Source organism: Taudactylus pleione, unplaced genomic scaffold, assembly GCF_031769625.1.
Source record: "Taudactylus pleione unplaced genomic scaffold, aTauple2 ptg000121l, whole genome shotgun sequence".
In the NCBI taxonomy this organism is placed as follows: Eukaryota; Metazoa; Chordata; class Amphibia; order Anura; family Myobatrachidae; genus Taudactylus; species Taudactylus pleione.
In genome coordinates, this window is record NW_028284523.1 from 5087405 (window position 1) to 5102913 (window position 15509).

Here is a 15509-nt window from a genome sequence, read left to right on the forward strand (position 1 = left end):
CTGTAGTTTTCCCCTTTATACAATGCCCCATATAGTTTCCCCTTTATGCATTGCCCCTTGTAGTTTCCCCTTTATACAATGCCCCCTGTAGTTTCCCCTTTATGCATTGCCCCCTGTAGTTTTCCCCTTTATACAATGGCCTCTGTAGTTTCCAATTTATGCATTGCCCCCTGTAGTTTCCCCTTTATACAATGCCCCCTGTAGTTTCCCCTTTATGCATTGCCCCCTGTAGTTTTCCCCTTTATACAATGGCCTCTGTAGTTTCCAATTTATGCATTGCCCCCTGTAGTTTCCCATTTATACAATGACCCCTGTAGTTTTCCCTTTATGCATTGCCCCCTGTAGTTTCCCCTTTATACAATGGCCCCTGTAGTTTCCCCTTTATGCATTGCCCCCTGTAGATTTCCCTTTATACAGTGTCCCCTGTAGTTTCCCCTTTATGCAGTGCCCCCTGTAGTTTCCCCTTTATACAATGCCCCCTGTAGTATCCCCTTTATACATTGCCCCCTGTAGTTGTCCCCTTTATACATTGCCCCCTGTAGTTTCCCCTTTATACAATGCCCCATGTAGTTTCCCTTTATGCATTGCCCCCTGTAGTTTTCCAATGTATGCATTGCCCTCTGTGGTTTCCCCTTTATACAATGCCCCCTGTAGTTTCCCCTTTATACAATGGTCCCTGTAGTTTCCCCTTTATGCATTGCCCCCTGTAGATTTCCCTTTATACAGTGTCCCCTGTAGTTTCCCCTTTATCCATTGCCCCCTATAGTTTTCCCCTTTATACAATGCCCCATGTAGTTTTCCCTTTATGCATTGCCCCCTGTAGTTTCCCCTTTATACAATGCCCCCTGTAGTTTTCCCCTTTATACAATGGCCCCTGTAGTGTCCCCTTTATGCATTGCCCCCTGTAGTTTTGCTTTGCCCTTATGCAGTACCCCCAGGCTGAAGTTGTGCCCCCACACTGGTCCCTTATGTAGTGCCCCCAGCCTGGCCCCTTATGCAGTGCCCCCAGACAGGGGCATTTCTAGAGAGGAGGGAGCCCGTGTGCAGTCTCCGACATGGGCCCCCTCCTCTCTGCCTGGCGGCTGGCAGCGCACTGAGCTGTGCGCAGCCAGCGCTGGAGTTATAGACTATGGGCACTAGAGTGTGCCCAGAGTCTATAGTGTATGCATAGGTCAACAGGAAAATGGCTGTGGTGGCCATTTTCCCTGTACTGCACATGCGCAAACTATGGGGAAATGGCCATTGCGGCTATTTTCCAGTGATTTTACAGCGCCGGCCGCCCGCGCTGACGTGCGACTCCGGAGAGGTAAGTAATATTATGGGTGCAGGGTGTGCGGTGCGGGGCCCCCCTGGACCCGTATTCCCCGCACACCCTGCACCCATTATAGATACACCCCTGCCCCCAGGCAGTGCCCGAGGCTGGCCCCTTATGCAGTGCCCCAGGCTTAAATAGTGCACCTTAGGCAGTGCCCCAGGCTGGTCCGTTATGCAGTGCACCCAGGCTTAAAATAGTGTCCCTTATGCAGTGCCCCAGGCTGGTCTCCTATGCAGTGCCCCCAGGCTTAAATAGTGCCCCTTAGGCAGTGCCCCAAGGCTGGTCCCTTATGCAGTGCCCCCTGGCTTAAATAGTGTCCCTTATGCAGTGCCCCCAGGCTTAAATAGTGTCCCTTATGCAGTGCCCCCAGGCTGGTCCCTTATGCAGTGCCCCTTAGGCAGTGCCTCTAGACTGGTCCTGGTCCCGTTCCCAGCCCAGAACTTACCTTATCTTGCTCGCTGCTCACGCTCCCACTCCCGCTGCCTCGCTCTGACTGGATCTAACTAGATCCAGCAGGCGCGCGGGGCAGGTTTCTCACGTCGTGGGTGACGTCATGAAATCACCCGTGCACTGATTAACTGGGAACGCTTGCCTCTGAAGCGATCGGAGGCTTCTTTAGCCTCCGGTCACTTCAGAGGCTAGCGTTCCATAGCAGGGGTCGGCGGGGCAAAGTGCCGGGCGGTAGGCTGTTTCTGCCGGGCGATGCGCCCGCAGAAAACAACCTGGGGAGAACACTGACCACTATCACCAGGAAACAGTGTAGAAGATCACATTATGTTCTACTGTGCAGGTGATGTCAGAGATGAAGTGTGATTAGCTAAACACTGACAAGTGGGAACACACTGGCTTCTGCAAGCTGTCTCATACAAAGATAATAGGCAAGTGTAAATTATTTCAAGCTTATTAAAATAATTCTCCTAAACATGCTTCCCTTCCTGAAAAGAACATAAATGTAATTAGATATGCAAATTTGTTGGCATTTGTGCTCGTTTAAGAGGTACAAGAAAGCTGTTCGCAATGTGTCAGCCAATATCCCCAGGCTCATAAATAGAATCTCATTTCTGCTCAGAATTCCTCCTACTATATCCAAATGATTTTTATTCTTATCTAATGATAATGTTTTGTAAAAGTATTGCAATGTGCACATCCATACTAAATGCCAAGGAGGAGAAAAATCAATGTTTCAGGTGAAACAGAATCACAACGAGATAATGTTGGTGCCGTAGAGGTAAATAAAACCTACAAGAAATCAAAGCTAGCTTTACACAATCATACCTATACTGAGAGCTATGGTGTACAGTCATAAATAGAAGTTTTGTGTGATGACACACAGGTCCTGACTGACAAGTGCATACCTCCCAACATGCCCCTCTCCAGGAGGGACACAATGCTCTGGTCCTGGACTTCCCTGGTAAGAGGTGGGGCTGCAGCGCAGTTCAAAATTCAAATAGGGGAGGTCAGACCAACTGTCATTTCACACACTGCCAACCATCACTGGCTGGGACTCACTGGCAGTTGGTGTGACTCCCCTATTTGAATTGTGGACTGTGCTGCAGCCTCAGCTCTGGAGCCGCCACCAATCCTAAATTACCAGGGAAGTCCAGGACCAGAGCATGGTGGCCATCCTGGAGAGGGTCATGTTGGGAGGTATGCATGTGGAGTCACTGCCGATGTCAGACACAGTGGAGCGAGTGTGTGATACTGTACATGCATCCATAGAGACACAACTGCGATTTCAGACGCAAGCACAAAAAATGTACATTTAAACTGTAGTGAGTGTTCCTCAGAGGTGGCTTAGCGCACGCACGGAGATAGTCTGTCTTATTGGCGTTATGGGAGTGCCGCGGGTGTGTCAGTGAAAGTGGGTGTGTGCACAGATACTCAGCCACTCAGGCCATACTCGGACTGAGACACGGCACCTGACATAGGGCTGGTGCAAGTTTGGAAGGTGCGACTAATGGTGATGCACCAATCGGTATTTTAGCAACTTCAGGCGCTAGCAGTGGGTGTCTTATACACATGCATGTACACCAGGGGAGGGCTTTGTAGGGCATTTGCATAAAGTCACACATGGGCGACTGTCAATAGACGCACACACGGATGCAGCTGCGTCAAACTCACAATTGGCTCCAAAAGCAGGCTTAATGGGATGTTTGCAGGATTGTCAATCATCAGTATATGTACTAGTGATGTGCGGTCAGGTGAGGCAGGTTAGCAGAGCCTCTCTCGTCATACAGTACTTTTGTATACTACAAAGTATGACTATAAAAATGAGAAATGTAAAGAAAATATTCTAAATATCTTCTTTGTATTATACTAATCATTTTTATAGTCAAAACTCTGGAGTAAAAATTGTATGGTAGGTGAGGCACTGCCTCCCCGACTATCTTTTCTGCACATCCCTGATCAAAACACACCAAAATTCCAGCACTATATACTGCTGCACCTTTGTAGGGTTCATGTGGGCATGTGCAAATCTGACTCGGATACTAGCCAGTACCTCCCCAGCCATTTAAGTCACGTCACGTCACATGTATGTACTAAAAGTAAAAATGTTGTGACATCTTTATCACTGAGTGAAGGCGTGGAGCTGTACACAAAAACGGAAAAAAGAAATACACCTAGAAAAAAAAAAAAAAAAAAAAAGATTTGCTAAAGATACGTTACAGTTGCAACTATAAGAGATCGACAAAGTATGAAGGTAGATGGTACTTTTGGGGGATACTTAGGGGTATATTTACTAAAGTGCGGGTTTATAGAAGTGGAGATGTTGCCCATAGCAACCAATTAGATTCTAGCTGATATCTTCTAGAAGTTGCTAGATAAATAACTAGAATGTAATTGGTTGCTATGGGCAACATCTCCATTTCTGTAGACCCGCACTTTAGTAAATAAACCACTCAATGGCCTGATTCAGCATGGATAGCTATTACGATCATGGCTGCGATTACACACGCAGTTCTGCAGATGTATGCAACTGCTCAGCCAGCATAAAGACACCCACTACCTCTGTCTCACATCGTAATACCTGGCAGTCCTGCATATATATATCGGTAACATTGGCCCCTGACGCAGAATTACAGCAGCTCATCGCACGCAGTGAGTACTCAAGCTGCGTATGCTGTCTCAGTGGCTAATTTATACACGCCCAGGAAACAGTGTTCAAACAAATTGGCACGTCTGCGTTTCTCCGAACACCCGCCGCCACCCTGACGTCCCATCACTCACTCTGCGATGGCTTTCTTTCTGCGTGTGTGATCGCAGTGTGAACACAATACTATCACTCGCACTGAGGTGCATACGCATGCGCAGTACGCACCATCGGGCGATCTGCGTACGAGATTGCGATCCATGCTGAATCAGGCCCACCATTTGCATATATCATCCGCAGTTTCTTGATAAATAGGCCTCTATGTGTTGCAGTGATCTATTATCCCACATTTCTAAGCAGGATTGCATTATTTCTTATACCTATCATCCTCTTGGATTATCCCTATTCTCCTTGTGCCTCTGCACACTACTCAGAGAGCAGACCATCAGGATGACCACAGCCCTTGTTTTGCTTTCTCCAGGCCTTACATTTTGATTACTTAGCACTCCTTTCAATCTCTCTCGGACCATCATCTTGTCACCTGCCAACTGACCTTCACCACATTAACCTCTCTAGTCACCATCTTTACCAATCTTCCTCATACCCACAGAAAGGTTAATTTTCAACTACTTTCCATCTCTCTAACAATTTATCACCCCAATTCTACATTCCCATGTCTTGATCAGCTACTCTTTTCTCTAAGTGGTGACACAGCTGTGGCATGCTAAAGAGATGTGTTGCCTCAAAAACTCTGCCGCAATGTATAACATCTGCAGTCCTTTGAAGATACTCTGGGCACTGCCAAACATACAGGGGCTGAGTTGGGAGTAAAACAACTTTGCACCTGGACACACCATGTTGCAATGCAAGGGGTGCAATACACTTATTTATTTTGCATGCAGGGTAAATACTGGCTGCTGTTGCATGTAGCCCACAAATGCTGGACAGCTTTATTTTTACACTGCAATTTAGATTAGAGTTTGTACACACTACTCCCAAATCAAAATCTCTCCGCACATTTTACATCTGCCCCACCTGCAGTGCAACATGGTTTTACCAAGGCAGTGGCGGACACGGACCACCGCACACCCTCTAGTAATAATACCTTATTCTCTGGATACGGAAGGGAACCCACATTGCCTATCACTGCATGCCGATGTTCTCACCTGTTCTATAGCCGGTGTTGTTGAGGTACACAGAGAAGGTGTGGGTCTCGTGCTGCGCTTGCCAGGATGGTGAGGAGCAGTTCTCATTGTTGGTGTAGGTGTTATGGTTGTGGACATACTTCCCCGTCAGTATGGACGAGCGAGAGGGGCAACACATGGGTGTTGTAACAAAGGCATTGATGAAATGGGTCCCTCCTTGTTCCATAATACGCTTTGTCTTGTTCATCACTTGCATGGAACCTGGAATTATAACCAAGTGTTAGAAATCACAAAAATGAACATGTATGTCTTTATTAATACTGTATTTGATTTGCTGGGACAAGTTCTCACCATTTACTGTTATTAATCACTTTCTCAGGACACTTCCTGCTAATACTGATTCCCTATATGAGATTTATCACTTACATCAATATTTTGATATAGATTTGTCTCAGATTAAAAATAATAAAATCACTGAGGAATACTAAACCAGTAGCTACTGTGCAATGTATCTAGGGTGCAGTATTTTCTTATAGCCTTTAGGTGGCTTCATGAGCATTAATCCCTAAATATAACATACTATTTACTTGTACATAAACAGCGCCACCTACATTATAGACTGGACATTTAATAATATGAATTGTGCATTTAACTTAGCTTATTCTCTGTGTTTGCACAAAGTGCTAAAAGAAAACAAAATCACTAAGTATTTTTCTCAATACATATTAAATAGAAGAGATCTGAGGCAGAGATGAAGGTACATTTGAGTGCCGAGTGTATCTTGTGTGTTTTTGCACTGCACATGTTCCACAGCAACGTGTATGCAAGGACAAGCAATGCAAAGACATACACTTTTCAATCACATTCACAAGTATTACTGTCTGGGAGTAATGGGGCAAAACATTATCATCATCATTAGCATTTATTTATGAGGCTCCAAAATTTACGCAGCACCACACAGAGCAAAAATACAAAAAAGGGTAAAAGTACTAACAGTATTAACAGATATACAAAACATAACAGTTGGGAACAAAAAACGGACACATAATAAACAGAAATAGTAAAAACATGACAACATAATGGTAAATGTGGAAAAAACCTGACACTTAGGCCTTCATTCAGAGGCAGCCGTACGGTCTACGACCGCACGGCCGCCTCGATGTTTGTCAAGTGCGCATGCGCACGAGGGAGCCGGCTCCTTCGTGTGCATGCGTGAGACTCGCTACGACCGATAGCGCCAGTCGTAGCGGGTCTCTTTCCAAAGGGGACGAGCTGTCGATGTTGATTGACAGCTCGCCCCGTTTGGAAGGCGGGCCAGGGGGGGGGCGTTTAGGGGAGGCCCCACTGACATCACTAGTGATGTCAGTGGAGAGCATCCGGCTCTGACAGAGCCAGAAGCTCTCCGGGGCTTACGACAAGTGAGACCCTACCCTAGGGTCTCGTCGTAAGCCCCGATGGTCGCGATGGTCTCTGACCATCGCGACCATCACCCTAGCTGTAAACCCACAGCCTAACGACCGAAACAGAGGCGGGCGGTCAGGATGCAAGCGGCCGCCCAGTTTCTGAGCGACCGCTTGCATCCTCCGACCGCCTCTGAATGAGGCCCTTAATGCCAACATATGAAATAATAGTGACCCAAATCAGCTGTCTGAGAAAGTGGACACAGGTAGAAATGTTAGGAGGGAGGGCCCTGCTCGCAAAAGCTTACATTCTAAAAGGGAGAGAGAGGAAGAGGAGGTACTGGTTAGATACAAGCAATGAGACGTTCTTACATAAGCACAGTTCACTGAGGTGTGTAGATGGAATTGCCAGCTATGCAGAGTAAAGGCCCCCATACACGGCATGATCGGCACGATATAGGTGCTATATTGTGCCGTGTATGGGCCCGATATCGTACTGCGCGCTCCCCAGGTCTTCCTGCAAAACCATCTGATCTATGATGCGATGTACGAGCCCATTCAGATGAAGGAGGGGGAAGCCGGCATATCGCACGATTGCCAGCGGTGACTGCGCGATCCGTCTGCCAACGTGTATGGTCACCTTTACAGAAGAGAAAATTCTACTGTGCCCAGGCGTTGCAGCAAGTATAGTCTGGTGCAAATATGTCATAATGACGACTATCAATCTCTGCATATGGGTGACTATATGCATTTAATACTGTACACGCAATGCTGGAGCAATTATGTCTGACTTTGTCTGAAAGCCTACATCAGGCCCTAGTTGGGTACAGGTTGAGTCTCCCATATCCGAAATGCTCGGGACCACGAGCATTTCGGATTTTGGATTATTCCGGTTTTCGGAATACCTGGGGGGGGCCCGGCGGGTGTCACGGGAGGCCACGGCGTGTGCTGCGGGTGGGTCCGGAATGTGTTGCGGTGGTCCGGCGTGTGATACAGGGGTCCGGCGGGGGTGTGGCAGGGATCCGGCGGGTGTCGTGAGGGGTCCGGCGACTGAGGCGGAAGGGTCCGGCAGGTAAGGCGGAAGGGTCCGGCGGGTGCTGCGGCTGTCACGAGGGGTCCGGCGGGTGCTGCGTCTGTAACGAGGGGTCCGGTGGCTGCCGCTGGGGGTCCGGCGGGTGATGCGGGGGTTGCCTGGCGTGTGGACCACGCCCACACCGCTAGTCATTGGCCGTGCACTGAAATATTCCGGTTTTTGGAATATTTCGGTTTTTAGAATAACGGATATGGGAGACTCAACCTGTACTAGGTTATTTGTGGATGGAAGAGACAAATATTGCGCAGATGTAAGAAATAATTCCATTCAGTGTATCCAGTGCATACCTATTTTCTTTTACTTTATTTGCAATCACTATATAATATACATAGAGATTTTGTTCTCTGAAATAACTAGAACTACCTTTGTAAGTACTGCAATTGTTTGACCATACTAAAAAGCGGCTACATATACTGGTTTGGAATCAAACATAAAACTGTCCTATAGTTACTCCCACAATGTACAGAACAGAGGCCATATATCCTGTTTCTCAATTTTCTTGCAATCTTTCACAGGCAAATTAATATAATTGCCACTTAATATAATTGAGACTTTCATTATTTCACATGACTACACACAGGGAGGTCCTGAAAACATGGCCTGTAGGAGGTTCTTCAGATACCCGAGAACCTGACTCTGTATACTGCTGCAATTTGATATGCTATCTACTATACAAAAGCGAAAATTTGTCCTTCTGTCTTTCTATACAAATCCACAGTTTACAAGCCACGATCGTGGAATTTTACATTCGAGCGTATTAAAACACGGCTGAGTCAACTAAAAAAATGTGAAATCGAAATTAAATTACTGTTAATTTTTAAATAACGAAAAACCACAATTTTTGCATAGCATTCACCCTCTACAGGTCAGGTACAGAATTACAAAAGGATTTAGCTTATCTACTATTTTTTATTTTCTATCTTCTCTACTAAATCGAAATTAATTACGGTTACTTCTGAATTAATTAAAACCCACAATTTTTGCATAGCATTCGCCCTCTACAGGTCAGGTACGGAATTACAAAAGGATTTAACTTATCTATTTTTTCTTTTCTATCTTCTCTACTATATCAAAGTGAACATTTGTCTTTCTATACAAATCCACAGATTACAAGCGAAGATCGTGACATGTTACATACCAGGGTATTAAAACATGGCGGAGGCAACTAAAATTTTTTTACATCAAAATTAATTACTGTTAATTTTGAATTCATTTAAAACCACAATTTTTGCTGGACGTTCATTGTGGGGCCTCACGGCATATGGGTAGGGCCTCGGAGCAAGCATTTTGTGTTGTCATGTTTTGTTATGATCTTAATGTTTATTATCCAAGAGAGCTTTAGCAGGCTTTGCCAGCATTCTCAGCTCTCTGACAGTACCAAATTACGCAACAACATTTACTTCTTTCTTCCAACTGTGTCAAAATTATGACTTTGCAAGGACCCTTCTGTACTGGGAACTGACAAAATAGTACACATGGAATGCTTCTGTTTTACTGCGCAGAAAACAGGGAGTGGCTGTAGATGGTCATCCCGGTATCAGAGCAACAGAAGCTCTTGGCCGTGTTTACACTGTACATCCTACAAATTTTGAATGCTTCTATCGCCGAAGTTTGCTTTACACCGTTACAGGTCCCACTTCCTTCGAATACCTTAGGACTATTGATGGGGAAGTTTGTCACACTTTTCGTGAGGCCTGCCTAAGGAGAGGTTGGTTGGAGGAAGATGTGTAAACAAACATTCTTAAAATCCCGGAAACGCCGGGTACTCCAGCTAGTTAATAAATAATTTTTTTCATTAAAACTAGCAAGTAAATGTTATGATCCGCGGCAAAGGATCATCTTGGTGGCAGTTCCTGGCCATATTAAGCGACTGGGACACTGCAACATGCCTTGACTCAAGTTTCGGCTCTTGTAGGTTGCTGGAACTGAGGTAGGAATGCAGCAATGAGCTCAACACAGACAGTTTGTGTGCAGAGATCAGCTGCAAACTATCCTGTCATTAGGGAGGCTTTCTGCAGGGATTACGCTGATTGGTCCCTGCTTCTCATGAATTTCAGACAGCCCTACTCTTCCTGTCGGTGATATTACCTTAAGTATGTGTTTGTCCTGTGCTCAGAAGTCTGAGTTTTAGCCGGTCTCACCTCGTTGTGCAGTTCCTGCGTGCTGAGATTATTTCTCCTGAGCCTGTCTGCCTGATCAGAAGTTGCATGTGAGCCATCTGCTGTGGTGCCATCTGCTCACGTCCTTACTGCCGAGACATCCCGGAGCCGTGACTTCTGCAGCTGCGGCCTACCTCTCCGTAGCCCACGGCATTTCCATACCGCAATCCAGTCTAGCCGCGTCAGCCTGTGTCTAGCCGATTCAAGCCAGCAGTGTTCTCTACCTCGGAGCCGGTGTTCCAGCCGCGCCTGTGTTCACCTGCCTGCTCAGTCAGTGGCTTGTCGTACCTCGATCCTCAAGGCCACTCAGTGTTGTTCCTGTCGCACCTCGGCCCGCAAGGCCGCATCGTGTTGTTCTTGTCGCACCTCCGGCCCTCAAGGCTGCACCTTGAATAGAGTCTGTTACTTCAGAAAGTGGCCTAGCCACATTGTAGAGCATTTCCGGTCTGTCCTGTCGTAGCCTGTAATGCGGCCCTGTTGCATCGGTTGTCTTGCCTATCTAGTTCTCATCTGTAAATCCTGCAGTATCGCAGTCCAGGTTGCTCCTACTCTGCAGCTTGTATTCATTGTCTAGCTGCTTCTTGCCTGACGAGCTAGCTACACCATAGTCCCAAGACGTACCCTTCATCATCTGCCGCTGTTAGTGAACCTTGTCCTTCACATCTGTACAAATAATCATCTGCCTGCAGCCTCACTCCAGATAGTCACAGTAGTGGAAGGACTGCCACTCCTCAGCTCTGCTCTCCGATCTCCTTGTTTCTAGTTAGCAGTTCTGCGGTCTCTCATCGGTTGTGTAAGCCTCTACTGCTGGAGGCTTAAATCCAGGCAGCCATCTAAGTACGGAGTGAGTATAAATCACTAAGGGAACAACGAGTGGCTGTTATTGGTGGAAGATCCACTCCTTGGCTCTAGAGGTCTTACACAACCGTGCGAGAACCGTAACAGTAAAAAGATTTTCAGAGAGTGGTCATGTTTGTTAATAGAATTACATTGCAATTTGAGCACTGCAGTTAAATACATATTTCAGATTTTACGATAAAAACAACAGCACGTCCTACAACATGATCACTAATGTGCCACCAGGTTCCTGCACACATTAAAGCTAACATGTCAAAACCACAACCATTACTGTGCTGTCCAATCATTAGCAGCAGTACAAAAAGGACAAGGCTGCATTGAACTTTTTTTTTTTTAACATAACATTAAAACGGATTGGCTGGATTTGACAGAAGCATCAGTGCAGACAAATTTGTGTACATGTAAAATCTCCCCTGGAGAACAGTAACTTGCATTAATAAAAGCTCATGATTCATCCATCATCAATATGAAAACATATGATCTAATCCCCGCATGCAGCAAACAAACTAATGCACAGTGACAGATCAGTCTCAGACCAGAATCCGGAACACTTCTAGGCACTCAGAAGTAGGACAGCTTTAAATATTTATAACCAGCGGCCAAACAAGCTAATATTTAATCACCAAAATCTTTCACATGGAAAAGTAGACAAAGAAATAGAATACACCTCAACGTGTATAATTCTTGCTAACCGGTAGAAGCCAATAATTCTAGAGCATCATGGGATCGGACACAGGATTTGTCCTATACAGTAATGTCCATACATAATATTAAAATTAGTATTTTCTGGAAATATTCTCGGCCATTTTTTCTCTGGACAATTCTGGCAGGCAATAACAGCTAATAATGGCAGGTATGATGTCTGACGTGTTACACACACATAGCTGAGTCAGGAGAAACTATTGGATACACTTCTTTGGTAAGCCCAAAATTCTATTACCCCCTCCCCTATAAAAAGGCACTTGAGATCAAATAAAAAAAAAGTAAAGCAATGAGCTATAATTGGATGAGAGTTTCAGTGAGTCACATTGGGAGTAAAGGGTCTATTCATTGTCACTTAAGGGACCGTTACACATGCGGAAATGATTCTTTCTGCATGTTTAAGTAACAGGCCCATACATTATTAGGGGTCCGATAGGGCCAACTGGTATTCGTCAAACTCTGAAAACTGAAAGTTTTCGGAGTTTGCTTGCGAGAATCAACTCTACCTTCAGATGGAGCTGATTCTCGGAGCCCCGTTCCTCCATATGGGAAGGAGTAGCGGGGTTGCGAAGTGGGATCTGCTCATGGAAATGTTTGCAATATGCAGCCCATAGGCTACAGCTGCTAATGCAGGGTTCTCTCCCGGTACTTTGTTTTACAATTTATTTTAGTAAATCTGAAACAAATCGTATTTCCCATTACAAGTATGGGAACAGTGATCTGCTTACTAAAGTAATGCAAATTTAAGGGCTTGGATGAGTTTTTTTTTCCCAAAACTCATACAAAAGCCATTTGATACATTTAAGTGATACTAAGATAATGTGAAAAGGGTACACTAGTCCTCTTCGTGCAGGCTGGTTAGCAAACCTGTCATTCCATGTTTATTAATAGAGTAATGAGAAATAACACTGGTTCCTTCTGATTGCAAACATTTGAAAAAGTTTGTTGAAAGCGTGGAATAACTAATGATCCCCTAGGCAAAACAAGAGCATAAGCAATCTCCATCTAAGCGAAGAATGAAATTGTCCTAATGTCACCGGTCTACATAATGAACGCATCGGCTCAATCAATAGTGTTAGCAGATTTGACAAGTGTATGTAGACACACATTTGTGTCTGGGGATTTGATGGCTCGGTAACTCTGTATTAAAGAGCCTTAATGTCGCGGTTAATGCATTGCGCCAGCATGAGAGATGCAGATAGATTCTAGGCGAAATAGGATAATATGCTTTTCTGCAAATATAAAACCAGAAATTCTGGAGATCTGTCACCCTTTATGGATATTAGTGACAAGCAACCAACATGCTGCAGGCTGAAATGGCTGAGTGAGAATCACAGTTCTCATAGCATAAGCTTTTTATTTACACCAATCCATATTTCTGGAGCCCATATTGATAGGGCACAGGGTAACAGTAACTTGTACACTACAGGGTGAGATGGCATACTATATCCGACACCCCAAAAATACAACTTTCTCTTTACTACATTAAACTTGGGTTTATGTATAAAGTAGTAAAATTAACAGGAACTGATGTTAATATCTCCTAACAATGCTGCATTGTCAAGGATCACCTCTCTTTGTACACTGATAGAATAATACTGAATCTGTCTCCTCCTTCTCATTTACATAGTGTCAGTAGCCAGCTCTCTTTTTACACTATAGAATACGGAATGTTCCCCTGTCCTATATACCCCCTAACCCTCCTTTCCTGCACCCTTATACTAACCCTCCCTACCCCACACCCTAACCGCCCCCAGGGAAGTACCTAACCTTACCCTGCCCCGTTAGTGCCAAACCCTAATCTCACCCCCCAGTGGTGCCTGAACCTAATCCCCCCTGCCCGGAGCCTAACCCTAACCTCCCCCCTCCCGCAGCCTAACTGTAAGTCCCCCGGGCTGCCTAAACCTAACCCCCCCCCCACGGCGGATACTAACCATTCCCCGGTGTCCTGATGATCGGGATCCCGGCGCCGGCACCCTGAGTCATATCGGAATTTCGGCGCCGTTGTTGTCTTGGAGATCAGGATTCCGATTCCGGCAGACGGCATCCCGGTTGTCGGGATGTTAACCGCATCTCTAGAATACTTATGAATATGGCTCCTTCATTTACATGAAATGCCTTGAGGCAAGATCAAACTGATGAAGTAAACCCGACTCTTAGAAGATGGACAGATGGACAGTCACAAAGTTAATAGTTTGTAGAGTAGATTTCATTGTGTGGCTTTCAGGGGGGACCATTTATCATTAGTATCCTGACTGTGGCCATAGGTCTGATTTCCTATTTCCTCTAATCACAGCAATTAAAACAGTTATTGATTAAATTAAATTTGCCAAAGCAGCCGAGTGATTCCCTGAAAACGCTGCCCCTTAATATAATTTACAGCTTTGCGGGGAGAGTGTCTGTAGATGTGCACGTGCACAAGCACGCTTGCCAGATTTCAGCTTAACTTTCACTAATACATAAATGTTTTACACTGGACGCATGGTGCAATGTATGATTAAGTATGAGATGCAAATGCGTCCAAGTCTAGGGGTCCCTAAGAGTTTATCCACTACCCAAATCATGAAATATTTATAACTAGCTGAGATACGCGGTGTTGCCCAGGTTGAAGACTAGACCCTGAAGTACACCTGCAGCCTTTCTTTGTTTACATTGTCCTCACCTATAACCCCATTCCATTGATCCAGAAAAGGACCCCACTGTTTGCTAACATGCATGCAAATAGTGATGTAACGCCAGCCCTGGGACCTGTGTAATTTAAGTGTTCCCATTTTCAGGGATTATTTGACAATTTGTGGCTTGGTGGAGCTAGGTCCAAAACTCTGGCAGTGCATAAAGGACAAACAGGCAGACAGACAGGCTTTATCGCTTATTATATAGATATCACATGCATGCAGCTGTACTAGGCACAATTAAGCATAGAAAATTTTTAAGTTTACAGTCCCCTTCTTGTGGTGTAAAAACTCACCATTCTCAACATCAATAACCCCCAATAGTTTATGGTGAAAGAAATGAAATGCACCACTTACCAAGCTCTACATCCTGGTCGTCAGTCAGTACAAGGATGATGTTTGGACGAATATTCCTACGGTCCCTTTGAAATCTTCCTTTAAGGCGCTGTTTGGAGGGGAGAGGGAAATTTCCCTCAATTGCTGGCATGAGAATCACCATCAACAGCCCAAGCAGAAAAAATTGCTGATGCGCCATCTTTGGCTTGTCCGACTCACGGCTCTATCGCAATGTCTCTCTCTGATGTCCACCAATGCTGTGTAGGAAAGAGAGGGTTAACAATGCTGGGAGATTCAGACTAAACACATAGAAGTCTCATCTGTTGGATTGCAATGTGCAACTGTTCTGTGGTTTCCCCTTAAAACCTCAAATACTGTACTTCACTGAATTCTGTACTACATAACATCTTTACATGTATATATACAAAAAAAACATAATACACTTAAAGAACTACTGAAAATCTTTTTTTTTTCTAGTATACTGTATGTGCTGTGACTGTAGTTTATGTTACTGTATTTCTCTAATATTATATAGCATTTAAAATATTAATGTGTTTTTCAAACTTATAAAAGAGGAGCAAAACAATCTCTGAGCAGCAAATATACAGGGATACATAACACAGGGTGGTAAAAAAAAAAAAAAAGAAGAGGAGGGTCATAATATTACATATAAACAGACATGTCTCCCCTGAATTCGGCTGACAAGCAGTAAAAAAATAAAAACAGTATTACTTCAAA

General features: G+C 44.9%; 1 protein-coding gene across 7 annotated transcripts in view; it reads right to left on the reverse strand.

Annotated features, from left to right (window-relative positions):
* The window catches only part of SULF2 (sulfatase 2), a 379961-nt gene that overhangs the window by 97515 nt on the left and 266937 nt on the right, over nt 1–15509 (reverse strand). For all 7 annotated transcript variants that reach the window (XM_088472164.1, XM_088472169.1, XM_088472162.1 and 4 more), the window contains 2 exons: nt 14793–15028; nt 5573–5812 (listed from right to left, as the gene is read on the reverse strand). In XM_088472164.1, coding sequence (XP_088328290.1) covers nt 5573–5812; nt 14793–14970 — 418 coding nt within the window. In that variant the 5' untranslated portion in view covers nt 14971–15028. The remainder of the gene's footprint in view (nt 1–5572; nt 5813–14792; nt 15029–15509) is intronic.